Consider the following 13669-nt stretch of genomic DNA (forward strand, 5'->3'; position numbering starts at 1 on the left):
TGCTTCAGAATTCGCACTTAGGGTATTTGGGTTGGTTAGTAGCCTCCAGGCTTGGTGTCCCAGTAGTGCCAGATTGAACAGCTCCATGTCCCTAAAGCTCCTTCGTTTATGAGTCTAAAAGTAATGACATGTGCCATGATTTTCTCTAATTCTTACACTCCCCTACTGACAAATGGTTTATCCACTCCCACCATTTAGGTGAAAACCTTTCATACGTATGACTTATTCTAATAATGGTCATTTGACTTTATCGTCAGCCTTCTCAAATCAATTTTTAGTAACACCTCATCCATTTTCTTCCTCTAAAGCTCATGAATGGTCTCATGCAGGATTAACACTTCCTCAAGAATGTGTCGTCCTGGTATAAAATCCTTTCAAGTCGGCCTAACCTTGTAAACCCGAATAGTGCAAAACTTGGCAAAGATTTCACAACTCACATTCAGTAGACATAGTGGTCTATTCCGCTGAATTTGAATTGTATTATCTTTCTTGGGAAGTAGGATAAAAGTACAATAATTGAGCTGAAAGAGCCGCAAATCCCCTCGCTCAAAACTATCGAACATACGAATTAGATCTTTCTTTATAATCTCCCAAAACGTTTGATAGAACTCTGCCGGAAACCCGTTTGGTCCCAGAGGTCTTTTTTTTTTTCATTTGCATTATAGAGTCATAAACCTCCTTTCCTGCAAAGCCTAGTATGAGAATGCTATTCTCCTCTTGAGAAATCTGTGGTATATCAACCAATTCTAACTCTACCAGAGAGAATAATTTTTTTGTATGTATCCCAAATAATTTTGTAAAAATCAGTGATACAATTCTTAAATATTTTCTTGCCCTATTATCGTGCTCTCATTTTGCTCTAGCTGAAAGATCTTCTTTCTTGTATGATTTCTATCTACGACAAGATGAAATTACTTAGTATTACTTTCCCCCTCTTGATTATGCTTTACTTCCGCTGCCTGCATTTAGACTCTTCATCTCTAAGCAACTTGGCCACTTTTGCATTAGCATCATTCATGGCTTCTCTCTCACAGACCTTGAGTGGTGCGCTTTCTTCTTTAATATCAAGACTATATATCTGTAGTATTAAGCAAGACATGTGTTTTTATTTCAATGATATTTTTAAGCAACGTAAAATAAGCAAAATTTGAAAACCTGAATTCTGAAACACAATGAAACATGATGATTTACAATGAAACCCAATAAGCAACATTAAAGTGTTCGCTATTTGATATGTTTATCAAACACATCGAATACAAGTTTTAAAAAATATGGTGAAACACAAAATTTTAAAAAATTAAAAGATTGTTAAATAAGCTGTTTTGAGAATAATTTTTTTGCTAGGTGTCATAAAGTTTTACCAACTACTACCTCCGTTCCAAATGAATAAGGCTTATATTTTTGAATAAATTATTAACATGTAAAATACAAAATCAATATCGTTAGATACATCATGAAATGTATTTTGATATGTATACAATATTAAAGTTGTTAATGTTTTTTTCTAGAATTTTGGTCAAAGTTTATTTAGCTTGACTTTTCAAATAAAAAAGAAGTCTTATTCATTAATAGAAGGAGTATCATTTTTCAATATTGTTAAAAATATATTCAATATTAATCTTGTTATAAAGCTCATATATTCAAACAGTTTTTTTTAAATCGCCTGGTTTAAAATATACAAAAAAACGTTCAAAAAATCTACAAAAAATTAAATTACTAAAGGAGAGAGTAGGCTGATAGAAATTCTTTTCTATGTAAAAAATGTACGCGAAAGAGAAAAAATATTCTTCTCTACATACAAAATCTTCTTCCTCCTCGATAAAACTAGTCTTTTCTGATTGTATGCGAAAGAGATAGAAATTCCTTTCTACATAGAAAATATACATAGCTCGAACTAAAAAACAATTGCACCAGCCGGGAATCGAACCCGGGTCTGTACCGTGGCAGGGTAAAATTACTAAAGGAGAGAGTAGGCTGATAGAAATTCTTTTCTATGTAAAATATGTACGCGAAAAAGAAAAAAAAATTCTTTTCTACATACAAAATCTTCTTCCTCCTCGATAAAACTAGTCTTTTCTGATTGTATGCGAAAGAGATAGAAATTCTTTTCTACGTAGAAAATATACATAGCTCGAACTAAAACAAAATTGCACCAGCCGGGAATCGAACCCCTCTACATACAAAATCTTCTTCCTCCTCGATAAAACTAGTCTTTTCTGATTGTATGCGAAAGAGATAGAAATTCCTTTCTACGTAGAAAATATACATAGCTCGAACTAAAAAACAATTGCACCAGCCGGGAATCGAACCCGGGTCTGTACCGTGGCAGGGTAAAATTACTAAAGGAGAGAGTAGGCTGATAGAAATTCTTTTCTATGTAAAAAATGTACGCGAAAAAGAAAAAAATTCTTTTCTACATACAAAATCTTCTTCCTCCTCGATAAAACTAGTCTTTTCTGATTGTATGCGAAAGAGATAGAAATTCTTTTCTACGTAGAAAATATACATAGCTCGAACTAAAACAAAATTGCACCAGCCGGGAATCGAACCCGGGTCTGTACCGTGGCAGGGTACTATTCTACCACTAGACCACTGGTGCTAATTGATTTAAATTGAAACATTAGTGAAGTACGACAGATAATGTTTAGCTACAGAATCACTTCATCATTTTTGTCTTAATAACTGACAATCCACAACACACAGCCAACGTTTGGCATAACATATCCATGCAGCAATGCACATAACCACGCGAAGTAGTAACAGCTAATGAAGTGACAGCAGAAGAAGAAGCCAAACCAAAGAAAACAGCTTACAAACAAAAGCATCCATGATCGATGTACTCCTGCAGTTAGTTAGCCCTACATTCTAGTACTACCACCAGGTCACCACCACCAGCAGCTCCAATCTTCTTCCTCATCCTCCTCGATCTTGTCCCGTCGATCTTTTATTGCTTCAGCGTCAGATCTTACACGATCGATCAACCATGCATGCTGGTCACGTTAAGAGAGAGCGAATTCAAGCTGAAGACGGCGGCGGCACTTCTTGCGTGCGTGTGTGTGTGTGTGTGTGTGTGGGGGGGGGGGTCGAGGCGGCGGCTAGAGTTTCCTCCCATGTGGCCAGAGGAGGGCGACACAGGGATCGGGACTTGGTTACAACCATATTGAATTATTGTTAGGCCTCAATTTCACAATGAAGGCTACAAACAAATTATTTCCGAGTTTATTTTCTCAGTTTTATTAACCATGTTGACTCATGTTTGACTACGCAATTAGATAACCAACTGTGATGCATTATGTTTAACCCTCCTTCTTTAAATAAATCATAAATATTCTCACTGATGATGCAAGTTTGAAGGATTGCTCAGCTTCGAGCATCTCTACCCCCCTCCCCCGAACCAGAAGAAAGGAAGCAAGCCCCCTTTGTTGGGGTAAACATTGATCCATCCCAGAGTAGCCACCGACTAGGCGGCAACGAACGAGTGGCGGTGGTGGTGGTGGTGGTGGGGGGGGACGAGGGAACTCCTCAGAACGATATTTTTGTGTCGATATGGAGGAATCCGACGTGCAAGACAGTCTGCAGAGGCAAGCTTCGAAGGAAATAGGCGGGCAGAGCTACTGCAAGCGCTCGAGGCTTCTCCTTTTGAGACCGCGAAAGCAGAGCTGGTTACCGGAATTGTGGCTAATTTCAACTTTTGGCTGACATTAAATAGGTCTCTCCATGTCAGCCCCTTGATAGGGCAACGAGGCGCTCTCGAAAAGAGGAGAGGCCATCTTCCAATGCCAAGGGTAGCCCACAAACTCCCTATCGTACTTACTAATCTTAAATGTGATCTTGATAACCCCCAAAAAATGAAGACCGCTCTCCATACATATTTAGAATGTTAAGTACAAGGAATAAAAACCTATTTGTACACAAAAGTGTCTGTCCCGTCCAAGCAGCTGAGCATATCTAAAAAAAAGAGCTAATCTTTATAATTGTATATGGTGATGAGATCATTGCTTGAAAATTCCCAGCTTAGAGCGGAGATGCGATAGATATTGCTTGTAATTGTGAAGTTTGTAACGGTAACTGATAGACATAAAAAAAAAAACTACAGGCAACTACAATATTTGTTATCTACAAAAAGAACTAATCTTTGTAATGTTATATGGTCATGAGACCATTGCTTGAGAATTCCCAGCTCAGAGCGGAGATGCGATAGATATTGCTTGTAATTGTGAAGTTTGTAACAGTAACTGATAGACATAAAAAATAAACTACAGGCAACTACAATATTTGTTATCTAAAAAAAGAACTAATCTTTGTAATGTATATGGCGATGAGACTCAGAGCAGAGATCCAATACATATTGCTCGCAATTGTGAAGTTTGTAACCGCAAGTGATAGACATAAAAATTAAACTACAGGCAACTACATTATTTGTCATCTAATAAAAAAAAGAAACTATTGTTTGTAACAGTATATGTTGATGAGTGATGACACTCTCTAGTCCGCACTTAAAAATTGCACCAGCCGGGAATCGAACCCGGGTCTGTACCGTGGCAGGGTACTATTCTACCACTAGACCACTGGTGCTATTTGATTTGAACTTAAAGATTAGGCTTCTCCTACATATAACTCTTTGCTATAGAATCACTTCATCATTTTTGTCTTACCTCACAATTCACAACACAACAGTCAGAAATTTACGCATTTGGCATTACATACTATGCATATTGAGAAGTCACCAGTGACAGCAGAAGAAGAAGCCAAACATAAAAAACAGCTTCAGACAAAGCACACGTAATTAAGCATCAATCGATCGATGTAGTTAGTTAGGCTTACAGTCTAGTACCAGTGTACCATCACCAGCTCCAATCTTCTTCGTCCTCCTCTCGATCTTGTCCCATCAATTTTTGTCGCTTCACCGTCAGATCTTACAGCGATCGATCAACCATGCATGCCGCTCACGTTACGGTATCCTTGGCAAGAGAGAACGAATTCAAGCTGAGGACGCCAACGGCGTCGGCCAACCTGACGGCGAGGAAGCAGAGGTAGAGTGCGAGCAGCCCGGCCCCGAGCACGGCGTCCAGCCGCATCCCGCGCGCCGGCAGCACCACCAGCGCCCACGCCAGCCCGGCCACGAGGAACCCCACCGTCACGTACGTCGACGCCTGCACCGGCACCTCGTACGGCTCTGGGTACGTCCCCGCCGCCGCGATCGCCATCGACAGTCCCAGCCCCACCACCATGTTGAACGCCGGCCCCGCGTAGCAACCCGCCACCGCTGTCTGCGCGCCCGCCTTGCCTTCTTGGGTTGCCATGGCTACGTCCGAGACCAGGTCGCCGAGGGAGTTGCCCCACGCGAGCACGGTGACACCCAGCACGGAGGCGGGAATGCCGGCGATGATGCCGGTGGACACGAGCAGGGACACGAGCTCGCGGGCGAGGACGTAGGACCAGAGGACGGACATGAGGAACCCGCCCACGAGCCATAGGAGGCGCGCGTACCGGCCGCGAGGGGGTGCTACGGCGTCCGTGGTCGAGGCCGCTGCAATGGCCAGGAGGGCGCCGGTGAGGGCAGCGCCGAGCAGGAAGGATGGCGTGAGTGGGCAGGTGACGGCTGCGAGGAGGAGAGGGGCGAGGAGCGCGGAGGTTACGGCGTTGGCACGTGACCAGCGGTGCGCGGCGATGTCCGGGATGGTGAGGCGGCGCGGGAGGTAGAGCGGCGCGGCGAGGAGCTGGCGGGCGAAGGCTGCTAGCTGTTGCTTCTTATTATTCTTGGATGAGACGACGGGGAGAAGCGGGGCGGCGAGGTCGTCGGAGTGATCGGCGCTGCTGGTACTATTGTCTGCGGTGGCGGCGGCGCAGGGGCAGCAGTGCGAGGCCGATACGGCAAGGACGTAGACGGCGTAGAGGGAGAGGAAGGCCGCGGCGGACCAGACAGTGACGTTGCCGGCGAGTAGGATTGCGAGGAGGTAGCAGAGCGCGACGAGAAGGAATCCCACGTCGCGCACGAAGCCACGCCGCTCGATGACGACTGCGTCCCCCGCGCCTCCGCGGCGGCGAGCGGACAAGATGGAGACGAGGCCGGCAACGACCGTGGACACGAACAGCGCGCCGCCGAGCGCGCCGCTGAGCCCCACGTCCCCCGCCCCGTCCCCGGCGCCTCCCGACGCGAATGCGACGACACTGGAGAGCACGTCGGGCGCGCCGTTGCCGAGCGAGAGCAGCGTGACCCCGGCCACGGCCGGCGGGAGGCGGAGCGCGGCGGAGAGGCCCTCGAGCGAGGCGCAGAAGTACTCGGACGCGGTGTCGCCGAGGAGGTAGAAGAGCAGGAGCAGCCAGAGCCCGATCGTCGCGCCGCCCAGCCACGGCGACCACCAGAGGTCCATCTGGCCGTCGCCGCACGCGCAGTAGAAGAGCACGAGGTAGTCGACGTACCCCTGCGGCCCGCACGGCGGGTGGCTGGACTGGAGGTACCGGCACCGCGCGGCGCGGCCCTCGAGCGCCAGCAGCTCCTCCTCGCAGATCCCCTCCTCTGCATCTCCAGCCTCTACGCCGGAGCCTAACAAGATGCCACCCCGCCTGTCTCGAACCCCGCCGCCGGAGAGGGAGAGGACGAGCAGGAGCAGCAGTATCAACGAGGCGCTCCCGGCGGCGGCGGCATTGTGGCTGCTCTTGTTGTACAGCCTGCGCAAGACAGCCATTTGATTTTCTTGAATGTCTGGCAACAAAGCAGAGTAGAGAGATGTGTGGAGCTCGATCGGCTTCAGGCAGTGGTGTAGGCTGCCGTGACGATGCTATCACCATGGGCCATGGCTCCAGCTATGATGGAGCTATGTACCGTTTTTTCTGTGACGAGACGAGGCCGTGATCAATTTTGTTTTCGTATCATCATCGATGAACACGTGGAAGGTCGGCAGGTCCCCTTTAGGAAGCTGAATCATTACCCTTCTTCTCCATCATGACGGTGCAGCCATGTCATACCTGCTGGTATATTTTTAAACTGTTCCATGTCACAGACGATGATGGAATTGTGGTATTTATGCAGAAAGCATCGATCGGTGGAGGTCATCTATCTTTTAGCAATTGTAGTATTTGTTTTCGTTTGTTTGGGTTGGGCCGTAGACACAAAATCGTCTGTGAGTCTACATGTGTCCGTCTGGGTTGGGTAGCCCGGTGGCCAGATGCGTTTGGTCCAGTGGTACCCTTCTTCTTCACCTTTTTCTTTTGAGATAGTGGTACCCTTCTTCGAAACAACCTTATAGTAACATAGAATGGAATGATACCAACTCAGGGGGTGTTTGGTGTGGCTTTTTTTGGCTTTTGCAAGAAGCTACTGTTGCTACCTAAACAGCGTGCTTTTGGGCTTTTGGATTTTGGAAGCCAAAAACAAAGATCCTATTCTTTTGGCTTCCAAAATCCAAAAGCCAAAAAAAACACCTATTTAGGTGCTTTTGGTGGCTTTTGCCAAAGCCAAAAGCCAAAAAAAGCCACACCAAACACCCCCTCAATTAAGTCGTTGATCGAATCGTTGTTTCTTCTCTGAAACTCAGCCCTAGCCGCCTCCAGTTCATCCTGTTCCATAGATCGGTTCCCCCTCCTCCGGCCGGCTTCGCCGGCGTTGGGAGGAGTGGGGAACCCGATCTATACGTGGAGTTTTCAATAAAAGTATTGTTTTTATTAGATTGTGTTAGGATTTTGGTAGCCGTCTTCTTGTTGGTTTCCCCTCAATGGAGATGGCATCGCCTGCAATAAGTGATCTTCGGTCTTTTGTTCGGCGACGAGATCTTCTTCCCTGCGTAGTGTTGAACGATCACAATTTTGTAGGTATGGGCCTTCAGATCTTGCTTCGCCAGATTGATTTTAGATCTTTTGTCGTTGTTGCCGCGAGGAGGATTACCCTCGCAGTTTTTGTCCCGGCTGCTACGTCCTCGACAATGGTGATTCGTACTCTCGGCTCTCCATCGACGACGACAAAGCTAGTCGGTTATTATTCCATACTGGTGTTGGTAGTCTTGCCGATGTTGTATGACTGCTCAGCCTTGGCATTGCGGCTCAAAAAATTATGGGAGAAATTTCATCGGTATCTACAGGTCTATAGTTCGTTATCTATCTTTGGCTGCCTTCAAAAGAGTACAAGATTGTGTTCTGGAAGAAGAAAGAAATTGAAGACCTCGAAGATTTGTTACTATTTTTTAGACTTTGTTTTGTAATCGTTGAAGTCAGTTCATGTATCTCTACCATGTACTATTTGTTACTATAAATATATGTTGTATTGATTGTCAAAAAAAATACATAGAATGGAATGATGGATGATGTGGTAGCCCAATGTACATTTTTCAGTTGTTCCATGCATGCCAGTAGCTTAGTCACAGATGGTATGATGACGACGATGATGTAATTGTGGTATTTGGGCAGAAAACATCGATCGGTGGCACGGATCGACGACACGCAATTGCAAAATCTGCGACCGTAACCTTAAACCTCATGAGTCATGATCTGTTGGTTGAGTAACGTGCAGACAACGAAGTCGGTCTCGATTCACATGAGAGCAAGCAAGCTTCACCGTCCGTGTCATGAGTGTCTAGTTTAATTAACACGATCGACTTCACGCGTGCGGCGCGCACAATTTATTTCGGTCAGAATACTTACTTAGCACTACTACACTGTACGTATCGGTAGGCGGTAGCCAGCTGGTGAACTGCTGATGAGGCCATGCACGCCGACATGACTGTATATATAGTTTCATTTCGGTATCAAGATTGGACTATGTACAGTTTTAGTAGCTCGATCTCAGAAGTCAATCAGGGAGAGTTCGTTATAGGCTTATAGCATATCTTCTGCGACTTGGTCCAAAATCAACCCTCTAGCCTTACACCTAATTAATTCAGTCCCAATTTATTTTCAGTTTTAGGCCAGGCCGAAGAGGAAGGAGGTGCTGACGGCGGCATTTAGCCACCTCGCTCTTGGTCATGGAGCGCAGGATGGCCGGAGCGGATCAGCTCGAACAGCAACTGGGGCGTGGTGCCATGGATGGCTGCGATGGAGCTTAATCTGTCTTCTACTAGTAGCACTTTTCCTGTCACTTTGTGATCAAAATTGCTTTTGTCTTCGGCAAATTTTCTGTGCAATATTGGCTGCAGGACGATGAAGGGAGCACGTGGCAGCTCAGCAGGTCCCCCTTTTTGGAAGCTGGATCGTCTAGAACAGCTGACCAGCCTTCTTCTTCCTAGTGACACAGCATACTTTTCGGATATTGTCTATCATGGTCGAATGTTCCGTGTCATGAGCTCGAGTAGTCAGGTGGAACGACGATCGATGGTAATGCTACTTAGGCAGAAAGCATCCCACTAACGACACGCACATGCGTTGCAAAATTGCAATGCACATATGCTCATGATCTCTTTCACTGACCAGATAGTTCAGTCATGGTTTGCAAACAAGCGCTCTAATCGATCCATCCATGTCAGATCAGGAGGACTCGTGATTAGCATGATGCTGAGATAAGGACACGATAAAAGAGTCGACAGGTGCGGTGGGCACAACTATTATTTCAGACAAGCTAGGGTGGTACTGCTAACTAGTCCTAGGAGTACCGGTGATGCGTGTATCCGCATCTACCGATTAAAGCCGGCTTAACCTTCAATCATGCAAGGAATAATATCATCTAATACCAGGTGGCAGAGGTACTATGAACGGATCAGCGAGCAGATTGCAACACGAGCGTACCACAAAAGTGTATCTTCATCTCCCATAAGATGATCCGCACACGCGAAAAGTTGACTCCAATGATCCTGGTCGGAGAACAAGGTGATTCTCTCATGTCCTTGTTGATCTTCCCTGAATAATTGTCTTAAGGAATCACAGATCGATAGGGTGGTTTTCTGGCTGTGCAGAACGTCGCATCTTTTCTGCTTGGGCCTCATTTTGCAACAATCATTTTTGTTTTTGTTGGAACACATGGATGTTGATATCTTGTTGCTCTGTTATCCTCATAGTGAAACCTGGCCTGACCGATAAGGTGTTCGTAAAAGATACAAAGAAAGGCATGGCTGGCAAATTGTAATATGTAATACAGAGTAGTAAAAAAATTCTTCGCAAAAGGTTTTCTTAATTCGCAAAAAAACTCTTCGCAAAAGGTTTCATCATACAAAAACATGTCTCATTTGCTAATGTTTTTCTGAGATATTGCGATTACATAGGCTTTTCATCACTTGGATAAGCAAAATCATCTTGGATAATCCCTTCACCCTCGGCCACTTCTCCCAGTTCGTTGACCTATGGACTCTCATTTCAAGCATCACCCTTGACCCCGGGATGGAGGATGGTATCATTTGGAGACTTACTCCTAGTGGGCATTACACGATAAAGTTGGTGTATGACTTGCAATTTCTAGGGTCAACTACCTCGCCTATGGACAAAACAATTTGGAAGGCATGGGCCCTGCCTAAGGTGAAATTCTTAGCGTGGCTTGCCAATCAAGGTAGGGTTTGGACGGCCGATCGTTTGGCCAAACAAGGTTGGCCCAATTGTGGACTTTGTCCTATATGCAAGCGATGTACGGAATCTATTGATCACCTCTTTGTCCATTGCCGCTTCACTACCCGCCTTTGGGGTCTTGTCAAAGAGTGGATGGGGATCAACAACCTTCACCCCACGCAATGAACAGACCTAGATATGCCCGGTTGGTGGAACTTTATGGCGGGAGGGGGCATGCATAACCGCAAGGCCATGGCATCCATCACCTATTTTTTGAGGGAAATCCACATGCGGCATGCTTTATTGATTTGATAACAAAGTTACATCATTTGTAAGAGCAAGAAAAATAAAACTAAGAGGTTCTTCGAACCAATTACAAGAAGAATTCGAAATAAAAGCATGCTTAGACAGCTCATGTGCAACAACATTGCCTTCCCTATTGCAGTACTCCATCGACACTTCATCAAAGCCACTCCACATGATAGAACAGTCATCATATAGATGGCCGCCGCCGAGGTCGCCGAGAAACCTCCATTGATCATTGTATCAACAACCTGCACACAGTCTGTTTGGATAATGAATTTATTAAACCCCAGACTTTGTGCTAGAGATAACCCATCCCGAAATGCATATGCTTCCGCCGTTGGAGCATCAGTCACATAATCAAGTTTCTTGTTGGCTGCCCCCAAACAAGTCCCATGATCATCTCTGATAATCTACCAGTTGCTCATGTGCCTGAGTTTTCATCAAAGGCCGCATCCACATTGATAACTATCTTTCCTTCCAATGGCTTCCTCCAACCTTCTCTTACTTTAGCCTCATTCTTCCTACTTGAAATCATATAATTCAGAGTTAGGGTAGCAATCGTCATAGCTGACTTGTAAGGAGTTTGCACTATTTCACCATTTGTTATTTGCATTCAATCCCACCATAGATACCATCCTGCTGTTAGAACCAATTCCTTGAACCCAATATCACCAAGGCAAGATACTTTCTCCGCTCTCACAATGATCTCCTTGATGATTACTGAACCTAAATGATCAGTTTGTTGCTGCAGATCATTTACATTTTCCGTCAGACCCAGGTACCTCCACACTTCCTTGTTAGTCTCTTGCGAGGTTAGGAATGAAATCAATGCTAGGGCCTTCCGCTAAAAAAATGCGCCAACGCAAGTAGTCTTCGATATGATTAAACGCGAGGCACGTGTATGGGTAATAGATAGTGCTATGAATTTGGGAAATTTGATGCCGCGAGAGTAAATCGTGTTGTAATAATATACGTTTGTAAGGCATGTTCTTTTCATGCAAATCCGCTGTAATAGATTGGGGCAAAGATTTTATCCCCGCTTTTTCTAAAAAAAACTAGGATTTTTTTACACGATATCCTATGTATTTTGCTTATGTCGCATTGTATTATATGAAAAAACGATTGATGTTGTATATTACTACCTCCTTTCCATATAACAAGGCGCATATTTTCAATCAAAAGTCAATGTCTTATATGTTTGACCAATCTTATATAGAAAAATATAATATACAATATAAACAAATAGTCAACAAAATATATTCCGAGGTGAATATATTGACATGTATTTAGTAATGTAGATATTCATAATTTTCTTTATAGGCTTGGTCAAATTTGCAAGTTGTCGACTTTTGACTAAATATATACGCATTGTTTTGTTGAATAGAGGTAGTAAGTAAGATATAACCGTCATAGGCAAAGTACATTGATATCCCAAACTCATGCATGCATGAATGTCCTCAAAATAATTAAATCACTACTAGGAAAAGAACAATCGGGGCTTGTGAAAGTGCATAGATCCCTCATGTGTGGTTTTGGTAATTAATGAAAATCCTTATGGACTAACGGTTGCATTGAGTTATATTTGTAGGAGTTGTTTATTGGCAATGGTTGACCCATATGTTGGCTTCAAGGTTGCAATAAGATGAAACGAGGTGCAAGTTCAAGATAAGCCAACTCGGAGAGATCATATGCTTGAAACTTTTCATTCATATGGTGTTCATGGATATGTGAAGATGCACCAAAGAAGGAACTTTTCCATAGTGGAGTGTGGGGGAGCAATCCGTAAGACTTCATCAAGCAAGCACAATCAATAATGGCGTCCCATCTTGTTGTGGTCAAGATCGTCATCATCAAGCTCAAGTGGAATACGCACGGTTAAGATTTGGTCTTGATAGGGTTTCTTTCTTATCGGTCTCGTGGTTTAGTTGGAAGACCGGGTAATAGGTTAGTTGCCGCTATATCAAGGGGCTCTCGAGTGAGTAACTCGGTCATATCATTCGGAGAGAGGTCAAACCTTTGCGTCCTTGCATCGTATTTTTTGGGGTGTTGTTTAGATCTTATCCATATGGTGTTTTAGGGTTTGTGCTTATTCTCATGACAAGATTTAGTTTATAGAAAACGGATTTCACATGAAATACTTGTTGTGTTTTCGATATTGGAGTTTTTTCCCGGTTCTTTGTATTGAGAGGTTTCACCTCTAAATTCATGGAAAAATCTATCCCACCTGTTCTTAATATTTTATCTCCTTGTGGGTTATCTCTTGTCATCCTCTTTCCAACAAAACTGAGTTCACCTAAATCCAAGTTTTCTAACTCAAGTTGTCGCATTTTCCGTATTGGAGGTGTGACCGATTTGGCTCTTATACATAGGTTAAATCTTTCCCCATTTTATATTATTCTAAATAGTTGGACTATGATGGTTCTCTGCATGATCTTGTATATCTCTTTCTTGTGATTCCAACGAGACCAAGTTCATCAAAATCGGAGTTCGTATGTGAAAATGACGATATTTTTGGTGTGCGCTGCCAGCTGGAGTGGACCGGCCACGGGCCAAACTCAGTCCGGCCGAATTACTGCGAGCACGAAAACGCGAAATGGTCCGGACTTGGCCGGACGAGTCCGGCCAGCCAGAGTGGTCCGGCCAAGCCCGGAAGGTCCGGTTGGGGGTTGTTTTTGGGTGCGTTTTCAACGGTTAGATTTCATTTTGGAGGCCGTATATAACCCTCTTCTTCCCCATTGAGTTGGTTGCTTCTCCTACTCTCTCTAGTCCATTGTTAACTTTGAGAAGCTTCTTCTCCCTCTAATCCCTACATGATTCTTGCTCATATTTAAGGAAAAGATAGAGGAGATCTAGATCTACATCTTGACCAAACAAAATTCTCTCTTTGTGAGGGAAATTC

At 44.4% G+C, this 13669-nt stretch overlaps 1 protein-coding gene and 2 non-coding genes across 3 annotated transcripts; all 3 read right to left on the bottom strand.

Moving 5' to 3' along the window:
• Positions 1-2528: 2528 nt before the first annotated feature.
• TRNAG-GCC lies at positions 2529-2599 on the bottom strand. The gene has a single exon. It is a non-coding gene; the product is annotated as a tRNA-Gly (tRNA).
• Positions 2600-4504: 1905 nt separating this feature from the next.
• On the bottom strand, positions 4505-4575 carry TRNAG-GCC. The gene has a single exon. It is a non-coding gene; the product is annotated as a tRNA-Gly (tRNA).
• Positions 4576-4946: 371 nt separating this feature from the next.
• Positions 4947-6689, bottom strand: LOC124697187 (cation/calcium exchanger 1-like). The gene has a single exon (XM_047229815.1). It carries the CDS (start codon positions 6687-6689, stop codon positions 4947-4949), a length of 1743 nt encoding a protein of 580 aa, XP_047085771.1.
• Between the last annotated feature and the right edge of the window lie 6980 nt (positions 6690-13669).

This window comes from Lolium rigidum, chromosome 3, assembly GCF_022539505.1.
Source record: "Lolium rigidum isolate FL_2022 chromosome 3, APGP_CSIRO_Lrig_0.1, whole genome shotgun sequence".
Classification (NCBI taxonomy): domain Eukaryota; kingdom Viridiplantae; phylum Streptophyta; class Magnoliopsida; order Poales; family Poaceae; genus Lolium; species Lolium rigidum.